This window comes from Psammomys obesus, unplaced genomic scaffold, assembly GCF_907164565.1.
Source record: "Psammomys obesus unplaced genomic scaffold, mPsaObe1.curated_primary_1811, whole genome shotgun sequence".
Lineage (NCBI taxonomy): Eukaryota > Metazoa > Chordata > Mammalia > Rodentia > Muridae > Psammomys > Psammomys obesus.
The window spans coordinates 10,794,421-10,817,028 of NW_026586173.1; the positions used below are offsets into that span (position 1 = coordinate 10,794,421).

The window sequence follows — 22,608 nt, forward strand, 5'->3', positions numbered from 1 at the left end:
ACTAAAACAATCCTCTACAATAAAAAAATCATCTGGAGGTATCTCCATCCCTGTTCTCAAGCTGTACCATAGAGCAACAGTAGTAAAAATTGCATGGTACTGGTATAGAAACTGGCTAGTGTATCAATGGATTCAAATAGAAGACCCAGAAATAAACCCACACACTTATTGACACCCAATGTTTGACAAAGATGCCAAAACTATACAAGAGAAAAAAAGATAGCATCTTCAACAAATGGTGCTATACTAACTGGATGTCTACATGTAGAAAAAATGCAAATAGACTCATACTTAATACCCTGGACAAAACTAAAGTCCAAGTGGATCAAAGACCTCAATATAAAAGCAGACACACTAAGTCTTTCGAAGAAAAAGTCAGGAAGAGCCTTGAACTCATTGGACAGGAGACAACTACCAGAACAGAGCACCAAAGCAAAGTCTCTAAGATCAACAATCAATAAATGGGACCTCATGAAACTGAAAAGCTTCTGTAAAGCAAAGGTCACTGTCCTCAAAACAAACCATCAGCCTACAGATTGGGAAAGGATCTTCACCAGCCCTATATCTGAAAGAGGCTAATATTCAGAATAGATAAAGAACTCAAGAAGTTAAGCAGCAACAAATCAAGTAATCCAATTAAAAAATGAGGTACAGAGCTAAACAGAATTCTCAATAGAGGAATATCAAATGGCAGAGAAACACTTAAAGAAATGCTCAACATGCTTAGCTATCAGGGAAATGCACATCAAAATAACCCTGAGATTTCACCTTACCCCCAGCAGAATGGTTGAGATAAAAAACTCAAGTGACAACACATGCTGTAGAGGATGTAGAGAAAGGGGAACCCTACTCCACTGCCAGTGGGAATGTAAACTTGTACAACCACTCTGGAAATCAATTTGGTACTTTCTCAGACCATTAGGAATTGCACTTCCTCAAGATCCAGCTATACCACTCCTAGGCATATATCCAAAAGATGCTCAAGTATACAGCAAGGACATTTGCTCAACAATGTTAGTAGCAGCTTTATTTGTAATAGCTAGAAGCTGGAAACAACCCAGATGACCTTCAGTTGAGGAATGGATATAGAAATTGTAGTACATTTACACAGTGGAATACTACTCAGCAATTAAAAACAAGGAAATCATGAAATTTGCACGCAAATGGTAGGAAGTAGAAAAGATCATCTTGAGTGAGGTATTCAAAAAGCAGAAAGACACACAGGGTATATACTCACTTAAAAGTGGATATTAGACATATTATGTAGGATAATTATACTAAAATCTGTACACCAAAAGAAGCTAATCAAGAAGGAAGACACTGGTTAAGATGATCAATCTTTATTCAGAAAGCCAAAGGGTATGGACATCAGAAGAAGGATAAAACAGGGAACAGGACAGGAGCCTACCACAGAGGGCCTCTGAAAAGCTCTACCCTGCAGAGTATCAAAGCAGATGCTGAAACTTAGGGCCAACCTTTGGGCAGAGTGCAGGGAATCTTAGGAAAGAAGTGGGAAATAGTAAGACCTGGAGGGGACAGGAGCTCCACAAGAAGAGCAACAGAACCAAAAAATCTGGGCACAGGGGTCTTTTTTGAGACTGATACTCCAACCAAGGACCATGCATGGAGATAACCTAGAACCCCTGCGCAGATGTAGCCCATGGAAGCTCAGTATCCAAGTGGGTTCTCTAGTAATGGGAACAGGGACTGTCTCTGACATGAACTCAGTGGCCTGCTCTTTGATCACCTCCCCTGAGGGGGGGGGGTGTGCAGCCCTTACCAGGCCGCAGAGGAAGACAATGCAGCCAGTCAGGATGAGACCTGATATGCTAGGATCAGATGGAAGGGGAGGATAACCTCCCCTATTAGTGGCTTTGGGGAGGGGCATGGGAGTAGTTAAGGGAGGGAGGGTAGGATTGGGAGGGAATAAAGGAGGGAGCTACAGCTGGGATACAAAGTGAATAAACTGTAATCAATAAAAAGAAATTAATTAACCTGAATGGCAAACATTTTTTATGAGGAACTGAAGTCATATTTTAAATAATTTAATTTACTGAAAAATTGTATAATATTGTTTCCAAATGTCTAATTTTGTTTTATTTAAACATTTTTAGTTTTCAAGTATTTTAAAAATTTTAGTAAATTAATTTTCAAAATTATATTTTGCATATTATATAAAAGTTAAGGAGATCAGTTAGGTTTTTTTTTTTAAACATTTAACGAAGACTCCTTTGTTCTTGAGTTACTAGCTATCTTTACATCAAAACTTACTGATGTTGTACTTCTTCACCTAGGACCTCCACCATTCACAAAAAACAGTACATGGCGCTCTGTTTCTCCAATGTCGCTTTCATGCTCCCTTGGCAGTTTGCTCAGTTCATACTTTTCACACAGGTAAGATGGTCTAAAACAATTTAAGCTGCCTGCATGTGGGCATGGTTATTCACTCTGCAGCCCAAGATGGACACAAACTTGTGCTATTCTCGCCTTCCCTCACAAGTGCAGGGGTAAGAAAAGCAACCACCACAGCTAGCTGATTTCATTTATGCCATTAAGTGGTATGAAGTCAAAGCCTTTATAATTGTCTGTAGTCTGTTTTGTATGAGGAGCAAAATTCTACCAGGAACCACTTCTTAAGCTCTCATTAAGATCTTGCTTATGTGAATTGAAGCCGAATTATTTTTTTTTCTGAAATACTTATGTAACTAATAGCAAGGAATGAAACTGTGAAGCAGAATAGAAGGACAAAGTGATGAAGTTTTATGGACCTATCCAAGTAGGTCCTTTCCACCAACTATGGTGCTACGGTAAGGGAAGTGAGACATTCTGCCACTAATTGTCCATAAAAACTAAAATAAAACTTCAGCCCAATCAACACGTGTGGTGAAAGAATGGTTAAAAGATTCACAGTTGCTTTATCAGTGTTGGCTGTCATACTAGTCATTATGCAATCATTATTTTCACAGGGTAAAATAGTAGAATATATATTAAATTTTACAGATGTGTAATTTGGTATTTTGCCTGCATATAAATCTGTGCATGACTTGGATGCAGTCCTTGCAAAAGCCATAACGGGGTGTTGTATCTTCTGGAAGTATATATTACACATATATACATATATGCATATGTATACACATATATACATTATTATATGTATACATATATATGTATATGTACATGCATATATACATATATACACACATATGTATAAACATACACACATATATGTATATACATACACACATATATGTCTATACACATATACATACACACATATATGTCTATACACATATACATACATGTATGAATATACTTATATATACATGTATATACATATATAGTATATATGTATGTGTATATATATATACATATATACTATATATAGATAGGGATTTTTTTTTATATCTGTATATATTTAACCACTCTACAGCCCGATTCCATCTGCCTCCCTCCTCTCCTTCCAGTTCTACCCTCTTGTCCTCCTTCTCCCATTCCCCCCCTCTCCTTCTTCTCAGAGAAGGTAAGGCCCCAAGGGCTATCAGTCCACCCTGGCCCCTCAAGCTGCAGCAGGACCAAGTGCATCCTCTCCCACTGTCCGACAAGGCAGCCCAGCTAGGGGAAAGGGATCCTGGGGTAGGCAACAGAGTCAGAGACAGCCCCTTCCCCCATTGATAGGAGATCCTAACAATGTTGACCATACTGCACAAATCCACTGCATATGTGTCGGAGTCCATGCATGCTCTTTGGTTGGTGGTTCAGTCTCTGTGAGCCCCCAGGGGCCCAGACTAGTTTACTCTGTAGGTCTTCTTGACTCTCCTTCTCCCTCTGTTTTTCCTTCTACTTTCCACAGGCTAAATGCCTGCTCTTTCCATGGTTTATTGTTTGCAGTGTGTATGTCTTCATCTGTCTTCATCAGCTGCTGCATGAAGCCTTTCAGAAGACATTTATGCTAGGCTCCTGTCTGCAAGCATAGCCGAGTATCATTAATAGTGACAGTGTTCGGCCCTCTCCCATGGGGTGGGTTTTAAGTTGGGCCAGTCATTGCCTTGCCATTCCTGCAATCTCTACTCCATCTTTACCCCTATACTTCCTGAAAAAAAGACAGATTTTTGGGTCAAAGATTTTATGGGTGGGTTGATGTCCCCTTCCCTCCACTGGGAGTCCCACCTGGCTATCAGAGGGGCCAACATTAGGTTCCTTAACCCCCTCTCCTAGGAGTCTAGAGCGACCCCCATAAACTCCAGGGAGCCCTTCTTGGCTTCTTTGGGTCTGTGGATTGTAATATGATTATCCTGTACTTTATGAGTAATATCCACTTGTAAGTGAATACATACCATGTGTGTCTGTCTGGGATCACTCAAAATAATCTTTTCTAATTTACCTGCAAATTGCATGGTCTTTGTTTTTAATAGCTGAATAGTATTCTATTGTGTAAATGTATCACATTTTTTAAGCCATTCTTTAGTTGAGGAACACCTTGGTTGTTTTTAGTTTTTGGCTATTATGAATAAAGCAGCTATGAACAGAGGTGATAAAGGGTCCTTGCTGTACAGTGGAGCATCTTTTGGGTATATGATCAGGAGTGGTATAGTTAGGTCTTGAGGTAGATCTATTCTCAGTTTTCTGAGAAACCTCCAGATTGATTTACAGTGGTTGTACAAGTTTGGGAAAATCAATCGATTTTTAACAAGCCACCTCATTGTAAACAAAGTTATCAATTAAGTAGTACTGATAAAACCACATGAGAAACTCTTTAAGTGGATTCAAAATTACCTTAGTGATTTCCCATTTCCTGACCATTCAAAGCAATTCAAGACCCAATTTTCTTAACTAAAACAAACACCCACATTTGTGTTTCTATTTACACATTAATGGTTGAGAATCAAAGTTATTTTTTTTTCTGGGCATTTTACATTGCATTTTTTTAAGTGAGGGCTAGTTCATATCCCTTAACTATGTGGTCTGAAAATGGATATAAAGAAAAGATGGCCCATATTTCACAAAGCAAACTCATGAAAGAGGGTCAAAGGAGCCTAGGATATTTGATCTGACAAGGTCTTAGATATTATCATTCCAACATGCTAACAATTTAGGCAGTTAGATTTTCATTTATAATTTATTCAGTTTTACTTTGGAATCCCTATGTATGTTGGAGAAATTGTTGTGGCAGGGGAAAGTGAGGAGTTTCCTGATAAAGCAAATTATAGAACAAGTGAAATAGATATAAAATATTTTTAGACAAGATAGTGTTGACATATTTATGCAACACTGATTATCAATTCAATTGTCTTTCTTGACAATTGTCTTTCACGCTGAGGTAAAGTTAACGTGACTGCATGTCTTCATGCTGCAGGTAATAGCAGTGCCTTCTTCACTGGAGAAACTCCTTCCCTGGAGTTTCTCCTTCTGCCATCAGCAATGCCTTAGGGAAAGGACAACTCTAGATATCCCAGCCAAAGCACAGCAGCCAGAAAGCACACTGCCTTCATCTGCAGGCCTGCACACCCATCATGCATTCTGTGTACTGTGCAGGCTGCCTCCACACCGCCTCTAACAAAAATCTTCCCTCTTCTACATGAGAATATGGCAAATACAAGCATAAAAATTAGAAGCTCGGTACAAGTGTGTTCCAGAACAGGATGTAGAGTCCTTTAGGTGATGACAAAAAGTAGTGCATGTCATCATATAATAGTTCTATTTTTGTATTTCTCCAGGTAAATCTAATATTTAAAGTTAAAAACAATGATTTCCCCATTAACATTGATATTTCAACTAGTATTATTTTTCATATCTCATTTAAGCTGCCATATTGTTGAGATATTATAATTGTAGCAACCATCTTGGTCTTATATAGAAGATACAATATCACAGCAGGCATACTGGTGCTTTGGCCCTTACAGTCTTTCCACCCCCACTTCTTCAAAGTTCCCTGAGCTTTGAATGTAGGAGTTGTGTTGTAGATGTACCAACTGGGTCTTAGATCTTTGCATTTTGACCAGTTAAACCTTTCTGTAACAGTCTCCATCTGCTAACAGTGAAGCTTTTGATGAAAAATAATTTTCCTTGATGAAGGGTCAGAACTAAATTTATTTCTGAATATAAAGATACATATTTAGAATGCAGGTAGAAATTATACTGGTTTGGGAACATGGCAGTGATATATTCTCCTCTAGGTTGTATTAATATATTTAGAAATAGATTCAGATAGGTATAGATATACAACCACAATTAAACAAAGAGTCCAGAGTCTATAAGTTTAAGAGAAAGTGGAGTGTACATGAGAGGAGGTAGAGGAAAGAAAGGGAAAGGGAAAATGATGAAATTTGTTTTAATTTCAGAGAATAAAGATTTTTTTATTTAAAATTTTATTAATTACACTTTATTCACTTTGTATCCTACCTGCAGCTCCCTCCTCCCCTCCCAAGCCCTCCCTCTCTCCCCTTCTCCACCCATGCCCCCCCCAAGTCCACTGATAGGGGAGATCCTCCTCCCCTTCCCTCTGATACCAGTCTATCAGGTCACATCAGGAGTTGCTTGCTGCATTGTCTTCCTCTGCTGCCCTCTCAGGGGGAGGTGATCAAAGAGCAGGCCAATCAGTACATGTCAGAGACAGTCCCTGTCCCATTACTATGGAACCCACTTGGACACTAAACTGCCATGGGCCACATCTGTGCAGGGGTTCTAGATAATCTCCATGCATGGTCCTTGGTTGGAATATCAGTCTCAGAAAAGACCCCTGTGCCCAGATTTTTTGGTTCTGTTGCTCTTCTTGGGGAGTTCCTGTCCTCTCCAGATCTTACTGTTTCCCACTTCTTTCCTAAGATTCCCTGCACTCTGCCCAAAGGTTGGCCCTAAATTTCAGCATCTGCTTTGATACTCTGCAGGGTAGAGCCTTTCAGAGGCCTTCTGTGGTAGGCTCCTGTCCTGTTCCCTGTTTTCTTCCTCTTCTGATGTCCATCCTCTTTACCTTTCTGAATAAGGATTGAGCATTTTAGCCAGAGTCCTCCTTCTTGATTGGTTTCTTTAGGTGTACAGATTTTAGTAGGTTTATCCTATATTATTTGTCTAATATCCACTTGTGAGTGAGTATATACCGTGTGTGTCTTTCTGCTTCTGGGACACCTCACTCAGGATGATCTTTTCCAGTTCCCACCATTTGCCTGCAAATTTCATGATTTCCTTCTTTTTTTATTGCTGAGTAATATTCCATTGTGTAGATGTACCACAATTTCTATATCTATTCCTCAGTTGAGGTGCATCTAGCTTCTGGCTATTACAACTAAAGCTGCTATGAACATGGTTGAGCAAATGTCCTTATTGTGTACTTGAGCATCTTTTGGATATATGCCTAGGAGTGGTATAGCTGGATCTTGAGGAAGCATAATTCTTAATGGTCTGAGAAAGCGCCAGATTAATTCCCAGAGTGGTTGTACAAGTTTACATTCCCACCGGCAGTGGAGTAGGATTTCCCTTTCTCCACATACTCTCAAGCATGTGTTGTCACTTGAGTTTTTGATCTTGGTCATTCTGATGGGCTTAAGGTGAAATCTCTTAAGATTTGCATCTCCCTGATGGTTAAGGACGTTGAGCATTTCTTGAAGTGCTTCTCTGCCATTCGATATATTTCTATTGACAATTCTCTGTTTAGCTCTGTTCCCCATTTTTTAATTGGATTACTTGATTTTTTGCTGTTTAACTTCTTCAGTTCTTTATATATACTGGATATTAGTCCTCTGTCAGATATAGGATTGGTAAAGATCCTTTCCCAATCTGTAAGCAGTTGGTTTGTTCTGACGACAGTGTCCTTTGCTTTACAGAAGCTTTTCAGTTTCATGAGGTCCCATTTATTGATTGTTGCTCTTAGAGCCTGTGCTGTTGGTGTTCTGTTCTGTAAGATCTCTCCTGTGCCAGTTAGGTCAAGGCTCTTCCCCACTTTTTTTTTTTTCTAACAGGTTTAGTGTGTCTGCTTTTATGTTGAGGTCTTTGATCCACTTCGACTTTAGTTTTGTGCAGGGTGATCTACTTGCATTTTTCTACATGTAGACATCCAGTTAGTCCAGCACCATTTGTTGAAGATGCTAACTTTATTCTCTTGTATGGTTTTAGCATCTTTGTCAAAAATCAGGTGTCCATAAGTGTGTGGGTTTATTTCTGGGTCTCCTATTGTATTCCATTGATCCACCAGTCAGTTTCTATGCCAGTACCATGCAGTTTTTACTATTGTTGCTCTATAGTACAGCTTGAGATCAGGGAAGGAGATATCTCCAGAAGATCTTTTATTATAGAGGATTGTTTTGACAATCCTGCGTTTCTTGTATTCCATTGAAGTTGAGAATTTTCTTTTCAAAGTCTATGAAGAATTGTGTTGGTAAGGTGATGGGAATTGCATTAAATCTGTAGATTGCTTTTGGTAAGATGGCCATTTTTACTATGTTAACCCTACCAAGCCATGAGCATGGGAGATCTTTCCATCTTCTGGTATCTTCTTCTAATTCTTTCTTCAGAGACTGGAAATTTTTTCCAAACAAGTCTTTGACTTTCTTGGTTAGGGCCACACCGAGGTACTTTATGTCCTTTATGGCTATTGTGAAGGGTGTTGTTTCCCTTATTTCTTTCTCAGCCCATTTGTCTTTTGTATACAGGATTGTTTTGAGTTAATTTGGTATCTGGCAACTTTGTTGAAGGTATTCATCAGCTGTAGGAGCTCTCTGGTAGAATTTTTGGGATCACTCAGGTATACTATCTTGTCATCTGCAAATAGAGATACTTTGACCTCTTCCTTTCCAATTTCTATTCCCTTGATCTCCTTCAATTGTCTTATTGCTCTAGCTAGGACTTCAAGAACTATGTTGAAGAGGTATGGAGAGAGTGGGCAGCCTTGCCTCGTTCAGTGGGATTGCTTTAAGTCTCTCTCCGTTTAGTTTGATGTTTGCTATAGGCTTGCTGTATTTTGCCTTTACTATGTTTAGGTCTGTACCTGTGTCCCTGATCTCTCCAATACTTTAAACATAAGTGGATGTTAGATTTTTGTCAAATGCTTTTTCAGCATCTAAGGAGATTATGTGTTTTTTTTTTCTTTCAGTTTGTTTATATTGTGGATCACATTGATGGATTTCCGTATATTGAACCACCCCTGCATACCTGGGATGAAGCCTACTTGGTCATAGAGAATAATATCTTTGATGTGTTCTTGGATTTGGTTTGCAAGTATTTTGTTGAGTATTTTTGCATTGATGTTCATAAGGGAGATTGGCCTGAAATTCTCTTTCTTTGTTGGGTCTTTGTGAGGTTTAGGTACTAAGGTGACTGTGGCTTCATAGAATGAGTTTGGTAGTGTTCGTTCTGTTTTTATTTTGTGGAATAGTTTGGAGAGAATTGGTGTTAGCTCTTCTTTGAAGGTCTGGTAAAATTCTGTGCTGAAACCATCTGGTCCTGGACTTTGTTTTTGGATGTGAGACTTTTGATGACCACTTCTATTTCCTTAGGGGTTATACCAATACTCATTTGATTTACCTGTTCTTGATTCAGCTTTGGCAAGTGGAATAAATCAAGAAAATTGTCCATTTTATTTAGATTTTCAAATTTTGTGGTGTATAGGCTTTTTAAGTCCTAATTATCGTTTGGATTTCCTCAGTGCCTGTTGTTATGTCCCTCTTTTCATTTCTGATTTTGATGATTTGGATAGTTTCTCTCTGCTTTTTAGTTAGTTTGGCTAAGGGTTTGTCTATCCTACTGATTTTCTCAAAGAACCAGCTCTTGGTTTCATTGATTCTTTGAATTGTTTTATTTGCTTCTAATTTACTGATTTCAGTCCTGAGTTTGATTATTTCCAGCCATCTACCCCTCTTTGGTATGTCTGCTTCTTTTTTATCTAGGGCTTTTAGGTGAGACATTAACTTGCTTGTAGGAGATGTTTTGAATTCCTTCTTGAAGGCACTTAGCTATGTACTTTCCTCTTAGCACTGCTTTCATCTTGTCCCATAAGTTTGGATATGTTTTGCTTTCATTTTCATTGAATTCTCAGAAGACTTTAATTTATTTCTTCCCTGTCCCAGATGTCATTGAGTAGCAAGTTGTTCAGTTTCCATGTTTGTGTAGGCTTTTCATTATTTCTGTTGTTGTTGAGGTCCAGTGTCCATAGTGGTCAGATAGGAGACAAGGGATTATTTCAATCTTTTTGTATTTGTTGAGGCTTGTTTTGTGACCCAACTATATGGTCTATTTTAGAGAAGGTTCCATGAGGTGCTGAGAAAAAGTCAAATTCTTTTGTGTTTGGGTGAAAGGTTCTGTAGATGTCCATTAGGTCCATTTGATTCATGACCTCTGTTAGAGTCATTGCTTCTTTTTTCAATTTCTGTTTTGTTAACCTGTCCTTTGTTGAGAGTGGGGTGTTGAAGTCTCCCACTATTAATGTATGGGAATCTATGTGTGGTTTCAGTTTTATTAATGTTTCTTTTACAAATGTGGGTGCTCTTGTATTTGGGGCATAGATGTTCAGAATTGTGGTATCTTCTTGGTGTAGTTTTCCTTTGATGAGTATGAAATCACCTTCCATATCTCTTTTGATTAATTTGGGTTGAAAATCTATTTTATTAGACATTAGAATGGCTATCCCTGCTTGCTTCTTGGGTCTATTTCCTTGGAAAAGCGTCTACCAGCCTTTTATTCTCAGGTAATATCTATCTTTGTGACTTAGGTGTATTTCTTGAATGCAACACATTGTTGGGTCTTTTTTACTTATCCATTCTATTAGTCTGTGTCTTTTTATCGGAGAGTTGAGTCCATTGATGTTAAGGCAGATTAATGACCAGTGACTGTTAGATGCTTTGATTTTGCTCTTGGCTATGGTAATGTGTTTGTGTGCTTGGCTACTTTTAGTTTTGCTGTAGTGAGGTTATTTGTTTCCTGTGTTTTCCTGAATGTAGTTAGTTTTCTTGGGTTGTATTTTTTCTTCTAGTATCTTTTGAATGCTGGATTTGTGGGTAGGTATTGTTTAAATTTGTTTTCATCACATTAAGTCAAGATCAGGTAGAAAGACTGAATAGCCCTATATCCCCCAAGGAAATTGAAGCAGTCATTCACAGTCTCCCCTCCAAAAAAAAGCCCTGGGCCAGATGGTTTCAGCGTGGAATTCTACCAGACCTTCAAAGAAGTGTTAACACCAATTCTCCTCAAACTATTCCACAAAATAGAAACAGAAGGTACATTACCAAACTCATTTTATGAAGCGATGGTCACCCTGATACCTAAACCAAACAAAGACCCCACAAAAAAAGAAAACTTCAAACCTAGCTCTCTTATGAACATTGACGCAAAAATACTCAATAAAATACTTGCAAACCGAATCCAAGAACACATCAAAGATATCATCCACTATGACCAAGTAGGCTTCATCCCAGGCATGCAAGGGTGGTTCAACATACGGAAATCCATCAATGTAATCCACCACATAAACAAACTGAAGGAGAAAAACCACATGATCATCTCCTTAGATGCTGAAAAAGCATTTGACAAAGTCCAACACCCATTCATATTTAAAGTCTTGGAGAGATCAAGGATACAAGACACATATCTAAACGTAGTAAAGGCAATATACAGCAAGCCTATAGCCAACATCAAACTCAATGGAGAGAAACTTAAATCAATCCCACTGAAATCAGGGACAAGACAAGGCTGCCCACTCTCTCCATACCTCTTCAACATAGTTCTTGAAGTCCTAGCCAGAGCAATAAGACAACTGAAGGAGATCAAGGGGATACAAATCGGAAAGGAAGAGGTCAAAGTGTCACTATTCGCAGATGATATGATAGTATATATGAGCGACCCCAAAAATTCAACCAGAAAATTCCTCCAGTTGATAAACACCTTCAGCAAAGTGGCAGGATACAAAATCAACTCAAAAAAATCAGAAGCCCTCCTGTATACCAAAGACAAAAGGGCCGAGAAAGAAATTAGGGAAACAACACCCTTCACAATAGCCACTAATAACATAAAGTACCTTGGGGTGACACTAACCAAGCAAGTGAAACACCTGTTTGAGAAAAACTTCAAGTCTCTGAAGAAAGAAATTGAAGAAGATCTCAGAAGATGGAAAGATCTCCCGTGCTCATGGATTGGTAGGATTAACATTGTGAAAATGGCCATCCTGCCAAAAGCAATCTATAGATTCAATGCAATTCCCATCAAAATACCAACTCAATTCTTTACAGACCTTGAAAAAAAGATTCTCAGCTTCATATGGAGAAACAAAAACCCCAGAATCTCCAAAACAATCCTGTACAACAACAGATCATCTGGAGGTATCTCCATCCCCGATCTCAAGCTGTACTGCAGAGCAATAGTAATAAAAACTGCATGGTATTGGCATAAAAACAGAAAGGAGGATCAATGGAACCGAATAGAAGACCCAGAAATAAACCCACATACCTATGAATACTGGATTTTTGACAAAGAAGCCAAAACCATTCAATGGAAAAAAGACAGCATCTTCAACAAATGGTGCTGGTCCAACTGGATGTCTACATGCAGAAAAATGAAAATAGATTCATATTTATCACCCTGCACAAAACTAAAGTCCAGGTGGATCAAAGACCTCAACATAAAACCAGATACTCTAAATCAGTTAGAAGAAAAAGTGGGGAACAGTCTAGAACTCATTGGCACAGGAGACAACTTCCTGAACAGAACACCAACAGCACAGGCTCTAAGAGCAACAATCAATAAATGGGACCTCATGAAACTGAAAAGCTTCTATAAAGCAAAGGACACGGTCATCAAAACAAACCAACTGCCTATAGATTGGGAAAGAATCTTCACTAACCCTTCATCTGACAGAGGATTAATATCCAGTATATACAAAGAACTAAAGAAGCTGAAAAGCAGCAAACCAAGTAATCCAATTAAAAAATGGGGGATAGAGCTAAACAGAGAATTCTTGACAGAGGAATATCAAATGGCAGAGAAACATTTAAAGAAATGCTCAACCTCATTAGCCATCAGGGAAATGCAAATCAAAACGACCCTGAGTTTTCACTTCACACCCATCAGAAGGGCCAAGATGAAAAACTCAAGTGACAACACCTGCTGGAGAGGTTGTGGAGAAAGGGGAACCCTCCTCCACTGTTGGTGGGAATGTAAACTGGTACAACCACTTTGGAAATCTATCTGGCACTTTCTCAGACAATTAGGAATAGTGCTTCCTTAAGACCCAGGTATACCACTCCTAGGTATATACCCAAACTTTGCTCAAGTACACAAAAGGGATACTTGCTCAATTGTTTAATTATTTTCTCTCTGAAGGCCACAGACTGGCTGCATCTTCCCGTATGTGTTCATGATGGCCATAATCTATTTGCCTTTATCTTCATATACATATATATTACTGATGGCCATAATCTGTTTTTCTTTAACTTTCTCCATTTCTTTATAGGTGGCCACAATCTGTTTGGTTTTATCTTCGTCTCATTTTTTACATATTTTATTTGTTTGCTCTATTATCCTCTTCATCAGCACAGATATAAGGTCATCTTCTTGAATTTTAATTATGCTGGGGTGTCCAGGGATGCTTGCCCCTGGATGACTGGGTTCTGGAGATGTCATATTGCTCTGTCTTTTGTTGGTTGAGGTATTTTGCAGTTCTCTACCCACTGGACTATGTTAGGTGTTGGCTGTTAGTTTCTGGTGCCTCCTGGAATTCTGGGGTGGGGACAATCCCCTTGGCAGAAAGATGATTTTTCCTGAAGGAGGTCTCCTCTGATTTTTGGGAATGGTCACTAAATGGCCAGTGTTTCTCAGAAATTGCCACTGCTCACCTCAGGCGTATAGACCTGAGTGGTACCTGTGGTCTTTGTTAGGCAGGGGGGCTCTCCTCTCACCATAGAAGTCCTGGAAACAGCTGCCCTGCTGCTGGGTTTCTTGCTCTGAATTTAGTGAGCTGCTGCTGTTGTTATACTGTTTTCCAGGCACAGCCCTCTTGAAGAACCGGCTGATTCCCTAGCTGTGGGGTTTTCTTCCAACAGGGAAACTCAGTCTTTGGTGCCCTGGGTTCTACAGTTGTGTCTGAGAAGGTGAGTCAGGCATGCACCAGGTCTCTGGGCTGGCAGTTGAGTGTACTGCTCTGGGCCGGCGGCTGAAGGCCCCTTTCTGGGCCAGAGGCTGTGCATTCCCCTCTGGGCCGGCAGCTGAGGGCTTCACTCTGGGTCAGAGGTTGGATGCCTTGCTCTGGGCTGGAGGTTGTGTGCCCAGGGCTGGGATGGTGGCTGTACATCTGCCTGTCCCCAGGATCTTTTCCAAGGATTGACTGGGTGACCTGAGGTTGGTCCAGATTGATTTCCACACTGCAGGCTTTCCTCTAACCTGGGAATCACAATCGCTGGTGTTTTAGGTCACAGAGTTCAGGCTCCTGGTCGCTGTGCCGCTATTGCTGTCATGCTCCTCAGACACAATGTCCTCCCAGCACTGCCATCTGGGATCTCCTCCCCTTTAAGCTCTTAATGATGACACTCTAAAGATTGTTTAATAGGTTTTTTTTTTTTTAAAAAAAAAAAAAGTATTGAGCATGAAGAAATACACAAACATGGCTCACAGAAATTCTCTGCAGAATAGAGGGAAATGTGAAAGCCCTAAATCCTCAGTGTGTATTTTGACCAAAATTAGCTTTACATAGCTGTGTAGGTTTACTCTGGGGTCTTCTATTATGTTTCATTGGTCCACATGTCTGTTTTTGTGCCAGTAGAGTGCTGTCTTTGTCACTTTGGCTCTATAGTAGAGTTTGAAGTTGGATAATGTGATACTTCTGACTGTGTTAGATTTGCTTAGAAGTCTTGTTCTAAGTCTGTTCTTTTGTACTTCAATATGAACTTTAGCAGTTTTTCTACTTCTGTGAAGAATGCCATTGGAACTTTAGTAGAAACTGCTTTAAATCTGTAGATTGCTGTTTTCCCTTCTTTTTTATCCTTCCTTCATACAGTATATGCTGATCACAGTTTCCCTTCCCTCTTCTACTCCCAGTCCCTCTCTCCACCATTCCTCTTCCCCAGATCCATTCCTCCAAATTACCCCTTGAGAAAAGAGCATTCCTCCCAGGGATATCAACCAAACATGGTGTAACAAATTACAATATGACTAGACACACACTCTCATATCAAGACTGGACAAGACAACCCAATAGGAGGAAAAAGATCCCAAGAACAGGCAGAAGAGTCAAAGACAGCCTGCATTCCTACTGTTTAAAATCCTACAAGAACACCAAGTTAACATACAAGTAGACGTCCTAGCTCCATGATTGTGGGTTAAGTCTCTGTGAGCCCTTTCGAACTCTGGTTAGTTGATTCTCTGGTCTGTATTTTTGTGGTTTCCTTCACCCCTCTGGTTGCTATAATCCTTCCTCTTCTGCAGGATTCCCCAGAGCTTCACCTAATGTTTGGCTATAGTTTTCTGCATCCAATAGTTGCTGGATGTAGCCTTTGTGATAATCATTATACTAGGCCCCAGTTTATGAGTATAGTTGGATATAATTAGGAATCATTTAATTTACTTTTTATCCAGTTTGTGTTTAGTTCTATCCTGAATCTCTGGGCTATGATGCCTCTGGTTCTTGGCCACTCTGGCAGTGTCAGGTATTGGCTCCATCTCCTGGTGTAGGTCCCAGTCCCAATGCTGAGAGCCTTGCCTGGATATAGAACATGGTTAGTTCAGGCTTCCTAGGTCCTCCTACTAGGAAATTTTGCTAGGGCACCCCCCCATAAATTCCATTGTACTAGTTTTCTACCTTATCCCTGAAATGTGCTCCAGTTTCACTAATCTCACCAGGTACTCTCTCCTTCCATATCCCACCTCCTGTTCCCATTCCCACCCCTTCCCTGTCCACCCCTGAAATCCATTCATTCCCCTTCCTAAGGAAATTCATGCTTCCCACCTTGAGTCCTCCTTGTTATTTAGCTTCTCTGGATCTCCGGATTATAGTATGATTATCCTTTATTTTTCATCTAATATAAGTGAGTACATTGTTTTCTGGGTCTGGGTTACCTTACTCAGGATAATTTTTTTTCTAGTTCCATCCATTTGTCTGCAAATTTCATGATGTCATTTTTAACAGCTGCATAATATTCCATTGTGTAAATGTAGCACATTTTCTTTACTCCCCCCTTTTTTGGTGGAGAGACATCTATATTGTTTCAAGTTTCTGGCTGTTATAAATAAAAGTGCTATGAAGATAGTTGAGCAAGTGTCCTTTTGATAGGGTGGCGCATCCTTTGGGTGTATGCCCAGAATGTTATTGGTGGGTCTTGAGGTAGATTGATTTCCAGCTTTCTGATAATAAACCATCATATTGAGTTCCAAAGTGGCTGTATAAGTTTTCAATCCTAATAGCGGTGGACAAGTGTTCCCTTTAATCCACATCCTTGATATCATGAGAAATCACATGTGTTAGCCATTTTGAAGGGTGTAAGATGGAATCTTGGACATTTGAAATTCCTCTGTTGAGAATTCTCTTTTGATCTGTAACCCATTGTTTAGTTGGATTTTTTGGATTGTTAACTAGTTTCTTGAGTTCTTTGTATGTTTTGGATATGAGCTCTTTCTGTCAGATGTGGAGTTGGTGAAGATCTTTTTCCATTCTGTAGGCTGCCATTTGAAGTTTTGATGGTGTCCTTTGCCTTACAGAAGTTTTTCAGTTTTACGAGGTCCCATTTATTAATTGTTGATCTAGTGCCTGCACCTCTGGTGTTCTGTTTAGAATGTTGTTTTCTGTGCCAATGTGCACTCAAGGCTATTCCTCACTTTCTCTTTTATCAGGCTCATGTATACGGTTTTATGTTGAGATATTTGAGTAGAGAGTTGTACAGGTTCCATGAGTTTTTAGGCTCTCTGTTGTTTCTGTTGTTGTGGAAATCCAGCTTTAATCCATGGTAGTCTTATAGGTTACAGGAAGATATTTCGGTGTTCTTGTATGTGCTGAGACTTGTTATGTGGCCAATATGTGGCCAGTTTTGGAGAAGGTTCCATGAAGTGTTGAGAAGAAAGTATATTCTTTTGGGTTTGAGTGTAACATTCTGTAGTTTGATGTTAGATCCATTTGATCATAACATCTGTTTGCTCCATTATTTCTCTGTGTAGTTTTTGTCTGGATAACCTGTCCATTGTTGAGACTTGGGTATTGAAGTTTCCCACTATTGGAATTTTGGGGTTCACCCTCAAGAAGACAGTGTCAACTAACCTAGGCTCCTAGGGACTTAGAGAGACTGAAGCAACAACCAAAGATCATGCGTAGACTGTACATAGGCCCACAACACATATGTAAGTGATGTTTGGTCCTCATGTGAGTACCCTAGCAACAAGGGGAGCATGGGTCATATCTGACATGGACCCATTTTCTTGCTTTTGGATCACTTTGACCATGCTGGGTTGCCTTGTCTGACCTTAATAGAAGAAAATATACTAAGTCTCGATGTGACTTGATGGGCTGCAGTGGGTTGTTTTTTGGGGATCCAAACCAAGGGTATGGGAGGGTTCTAAGTGCAGGTGGGCACTTAGTGCAGGTGATATTTGTTCTTCTGACTTGATTGCTGGCTTTTGGTGTGTCATACAGAATTAGCTTAAGGCTAAGTTGATGGTAATTTTCTCCAGAGAATAATGAATTTGTTTCCAACAGGCAAAAGCTGTAGCAATGTTACATTATTAGCTTAGAGTGAAATGATTCAAAAGTAGGTTTTGTTCTCTATGATAGCTTCTTTCTTTCTGGTTCACTCTTATGATGTAGACCTTTCAAGTCTCAAACCAAAGCCTGGAATTTTAGAAGGCATCTTTGTCTCTGTGTACCCTCCTGCGCAGTCTGCCTGCTTAGTCTGTTATTTTCTACCTGTCACATAAGCAGCATGCTTCAGCCATTGCTGGAACTGCAAAACTATTCTGGAAGAGAAATTACCCAAATATCAATGTCAGAGGTAGAGATTCCCATTATTTCCTGGGACTTATCTTCTTTATTCCTGATTGTCTTGCTAATAATAAAAGTAATAGTAATTAATAACCTATGTATACCATGCATGCATATTTGCCTATATGGTTGTAGTTTTTTCCTAGCTAGTAAGTTAGATCAAATCTCTTTGCTTCCAGCATCAGAAATGCAACTGGTCCCTTATATTTCCTTTTTCTATAAAGAGTGAACAATGTGTTTTCTACATTTTTTTCACATTTGGTTTTTTTTTTATTTTTTATTTCAGATAGCCTCATTATTCCCCATGTATGTTGTGGGTTACATTGAGCCAAGCAAATTTCTGAAGATCATTTATATCAACATGGTAACATTTTTAATATTTATAAGTCTAATATTAAAATGTCTCAGCTTATAAAGCGTAACTAATTCTGTTTTATGGGGTACTTCCTTTTTGATAGCATTTCAGGCATGTGATATCAATGGCATCATGTCAGGCCCTGTGTTGTATTATCCTTTTCTGGAAAAAAGGCAATACTACTATTTACTGCAGACAAACTGTCCTCTTTAAAATGTGCCTAATTTTGCTTTATGTGTATGAGTGTTTGCATGCATATATATGTGCATTACATGTGTGCAGTGCCTGCAGAGTAAAGAAGAAGGCATTGGATCCCCTGGAACTGCAGGTACACATGGTTGTGAGCTGCCATGTGGGAGCTGGGAACTGAACCTGGGTCTTCTGCTTGCTGCTGAGCCATCTCTCCAGCCCTTTAGTCTTTATTTTTACATTTTAATATTGTCATTAATTTTGAATTTTTTTCTCCTTTACACCTGGAATTTTTAAAAACACTTTATAAATGTGAAATTCTGCAACTGAAATTTTATACTGCTGACCTTTTTAAAATCTTAATTCTCAAAAAGATCTTATTTAAAAACATAAAATGCTAACAAAATAAATATTTCATAAAATTATGCATCAAAACATTAGTGAAAATGTATTTATCATTGTCTTATGTCACTCCATTATATAAACTATAGAAACCACCGTAGAACATGAAAAACAATTTAAATTATGCTATAAATAATTTACAAGCTTGAATTTTAACACTTCAATCCTATTCTATTTTTATTTGGCCAAAACCCACTAATACTTATATGAATGAAATTTATTTAATCAATGGTTTATATATGATCAAAGTATATGATCTATTTATGTAAAAATGTAATAAAATGTCTTGTGTACAGCAAATACGCACTAATACAAATGCATGAGATATAATTACTTCCCTGCCTCCAAAGTATAAGTCCATGTATTGACTATTAATCATTTTGTTTCCATCTTCCAGGGTTCTGTTGTCCTATGTTTCATTTTGATGTTTGGAAATCCAATGTACTTAAGTTCTTATTATTCCTCATGTTTGTTAGTGACATGGGTAAGTTGCAGAAAGTTAAGCATAGATTTTTGAGGGAAAGGAGAATGTTCAGAGTTATGTTATTATGAATCAGAAAGGATCTAGAAAGCAAAAAAATATTAAAACTCAAGAGAAACCTCCAAGGATTCATTTAGTGCATTGCACTTGGGAAAGGCCAATTTTGTTTTACTATTGCTAGTCTCTTGTTATATAAAAATGAGAAGGAGCAGAGAATGTTCCCAATTCTGGTTTATGGATATCAGAAGTGTAACTGAAAGTAATAAAATGGATTTATTGAACTATCACTCTAAAAATAAAAAAATAAAATATAATGATTTGGTTTCAAGAGTACCTCAAACATGCTTAGGTCCATCTACAAATTTTACAACACTAGACTCCCGCTGATACTATCTATTTTCTGCCCTAAACTCAGCTAGTCTATCACCTCCGCCCACTCATACCGAAGCAGGAAAGTCCTAACATCCAATTTTGCCTGCAAAGACTTGTGCCTGATAACCATTAAAACAAATAGGATGTGACTGTAGAGATAAACTCACTCAATTTTTGTTGAGAAAAACACAAGCGTAAGCAACAATGGCAAATATAAGGCCTAGACAGTGTGTAAAATTGTACCTGGCTGATTAGGTAATCAGGCGGTGATGAGGAAATGGAGGAAAGGTCGTGTTCAGCACTGTAAGAGCCGACAGTGCAAACTGCAGTTGACTTTCTCGAGGTGGTCTCAGACATTCTCGGTGTTACCCATGCCCCACTCACTCTCCACAAGACCTGCTTGCAGAGAAAGGACCCCATAACTCAGTGAGGTAGAAATGAAATTCAGGAGGCCACATGTAAGCACACCAAGCACTCTTCTCTGTCTTCAAGGAAGTTTATCTCATCCACAGTTTGAAAAGTCAAATCATTAAGGCATTAATCACAGAAGTAGTTGACATGGGAGGGAGTAACTGTATAACGTAACTGTTAATTTTACTTATTTTTGGTCACATGACTTTTAGGCAATAATGCAAAAGAAAAACAAAATCCAAAAATTGGGAAGCAATGAACTTCACTTTTGGGTAAGATTTGATGTTTCTAACATTTTTTTTCAATCCGTCTTTTTATTTATCAGATGTAATGAAGTAAGTTTCATTGAATAAAAACACAAATATAATTGGCATCCATGTTCTCTTTGAGGCATTCCTGTACCTTATGGTGAAAATGGACATAGATGTGTCTACCTAGTATTTGAGAATGTGACACTTCTAATATACAGTAGTCTTAACTTTAGAAAAGTGTCATTTTGATAAATTAGTGGATATCAGTTATTCTGATTTAGAACTATAGAGAGTAGTCAGCAGAACTGTACAGGGACATTTTAAAAAATGCTGCCAAACTGCACATAAAAATGTATTCTTTTAACATTTCCTATAGACAGATGTTGAGCAGGAAAGCCATCAGTAAATAGACAAAGGTGTAGAGAGAAACCACAAAAGTTAAGCCAGGGACATGTTCCGTCGTGAGGATCTGGCGTCGACTCTCTTTCTAGCTTCAACTGGCAGCCATGGAAGCCATCAAGACAAGTGACAAGAAGACAGCTATGTTTGCTGTCTTTCCATAATTGTAACAAAAATACCCAAGAAAGTCGCCCTGAAGGAGAAACGTGTATCTTTGTCGTATGTCAGAGGTGGAGTCTCTTGCCACCTGGCTCTGTTGGTTCTGGGCCTCGTGATGTAGAGCACTACTGCGTTCTGTGGTTACTCAAAGCTGCCTCATGGCCTCCAGAGAGTAAAGAGAGAGGGAGGGAAGGAAGAGGAACCCTTTCATAACAAGGTCCTGCCCTCAAACTCTGTTAGTCTGGGAATTGATAAGTGGATTAATCTTTGTGAGGTCAGAGCTCTTTTGATCCAATCACCTGCCAGAGGCTTTGTTTCTGAATCCTGCTGCGCTGAGCTTTGCTGCACTGAGGACTCTCTGCCTTGAGCACACCTGCTTTGGAGAACATTTAAGATTCAAACTGAAATACATGTAAGAAATGAGCTCTCTGCTCCCTACAAACCTCATGTCTGACAGCCTCCCCTTAAGGGCAAGAGGACTGGTGCTGTGTGTTCTCTTCCAGTGGACATGAGTGAGGGCTAAGACAAAGCCACACAACACACCAGATGACCTAAACTGGGGAAAAAAAAAAAAAAAAAAAAAAAACAGCTCTGCAGAGATTCTGAAAACTAAATTGTAACAGGAATATATAAAATGTCAGGGGTTATGTAAGTTGAAGTGGAGTATTGTTGTAGGTTAAAATGGGGTGTTAAAATAGGTTCCACAATCTCTATTACATGATTCAGAATACACCAGATGCAATAGCAACCACCACTCACAGCGAGTATGAGAAAAATAATGAGTTCAAAAAGGTGATGAGCAAATGTCATCACTGAGATGATTAGGGTGGTGGTATCTTTGGAAGTCTGTCTTTATTTTCACTAATTATTTTAATTGTGCTGATTTTAGGGTACAATGTAATCATTTGAGACATGTATAGTGATGAGTGTAGTTAGCTTCTAACTCCTTAACTTTCACATGTTTATAGTATAAAATATGATATTTTGGTTCCTCTATCCCATTGCCCCAGTCATCAGGGTGCCTTGTGCCTCTACATCATTACTTTGTGTTTAAAGCCTTTGCATACTTGTCTTCCAGTTTTCATAAAATACACATCAGGTTATCATGAACTTGATGCTGTGAAATATTAGAACTTATTCTAATTAGATTGGCACTCTGTGTTTACAGCCAAAGAAAATAGCATCAATAAATAAGGGAAATCATGCCCCTCCCCAAGTCCACTGATGTGGGAGGTTCTCCTCTCCTTCTTTCTGATCTTAGTCCATCAGTTCTCATCAGAAGTGGCTGCATTGTCTTCTTCTGTGGCCTGGTAAGGCTGCTTCCCCCTCAGGGGGAGGTGATCAAAGAGCAGGCCAATCAGATTATGTCAGAGGCAGTCCCTCTTCCCATTACTATGTAACCCACTTGGACATTGAACTGCCATGGGCTCCATCTGTGCAGGGGTTCTAGGTTATTTCTATGAATAGTCCTTGTTTGGAGTATGAGTCTCTTGGAAGCTCCCTGTGTTCAAATTTTCTTGTTTTGTTGCTCTCCTTGTGGAGTTCCTGTCCTCTCCAGCTCTTACTATTTCTCACTTCTTACATAAAATTCCATTCACTCTGCCAGACAGTTGGCCATTAGGCTCAGCATCTGCTTTGATAGTCTGCAGGGCAG

The 22,608-nt window shown here is 39.1% G+C and overlaps 1 protein-coding gene across 1 annotated transcript in view; it reads left to right on the forward strand.

Moving 5' to 3' along the window:
- Positions 1–22,608, forward strand: part of Dpy19l2 (dpy-19 like 2) — a 130,319-nt gene that overhangs the window by 39,291 nt on the left and 68,420 nt on the right. The window contains exons 9-12 of the mRNA XM_055601418.1: positions 2,295–2,394; positions 18,222–18,299; positions 19,279–19,365; positions 20,358–20,417. Coding sequence (XP_055457393.1) covers positions 2,295–2,394; positions 18,222–18,299; positions 19,279–19,365; positions 20,358–20,417 — 325 coding nt within the window. The remainder of the gene's footprint in view (positions 1–2,294; positions 2,395–18,221; positions 18,300–19,278; positions 19,366–20,357; positions 20,418–22,608) is intronic.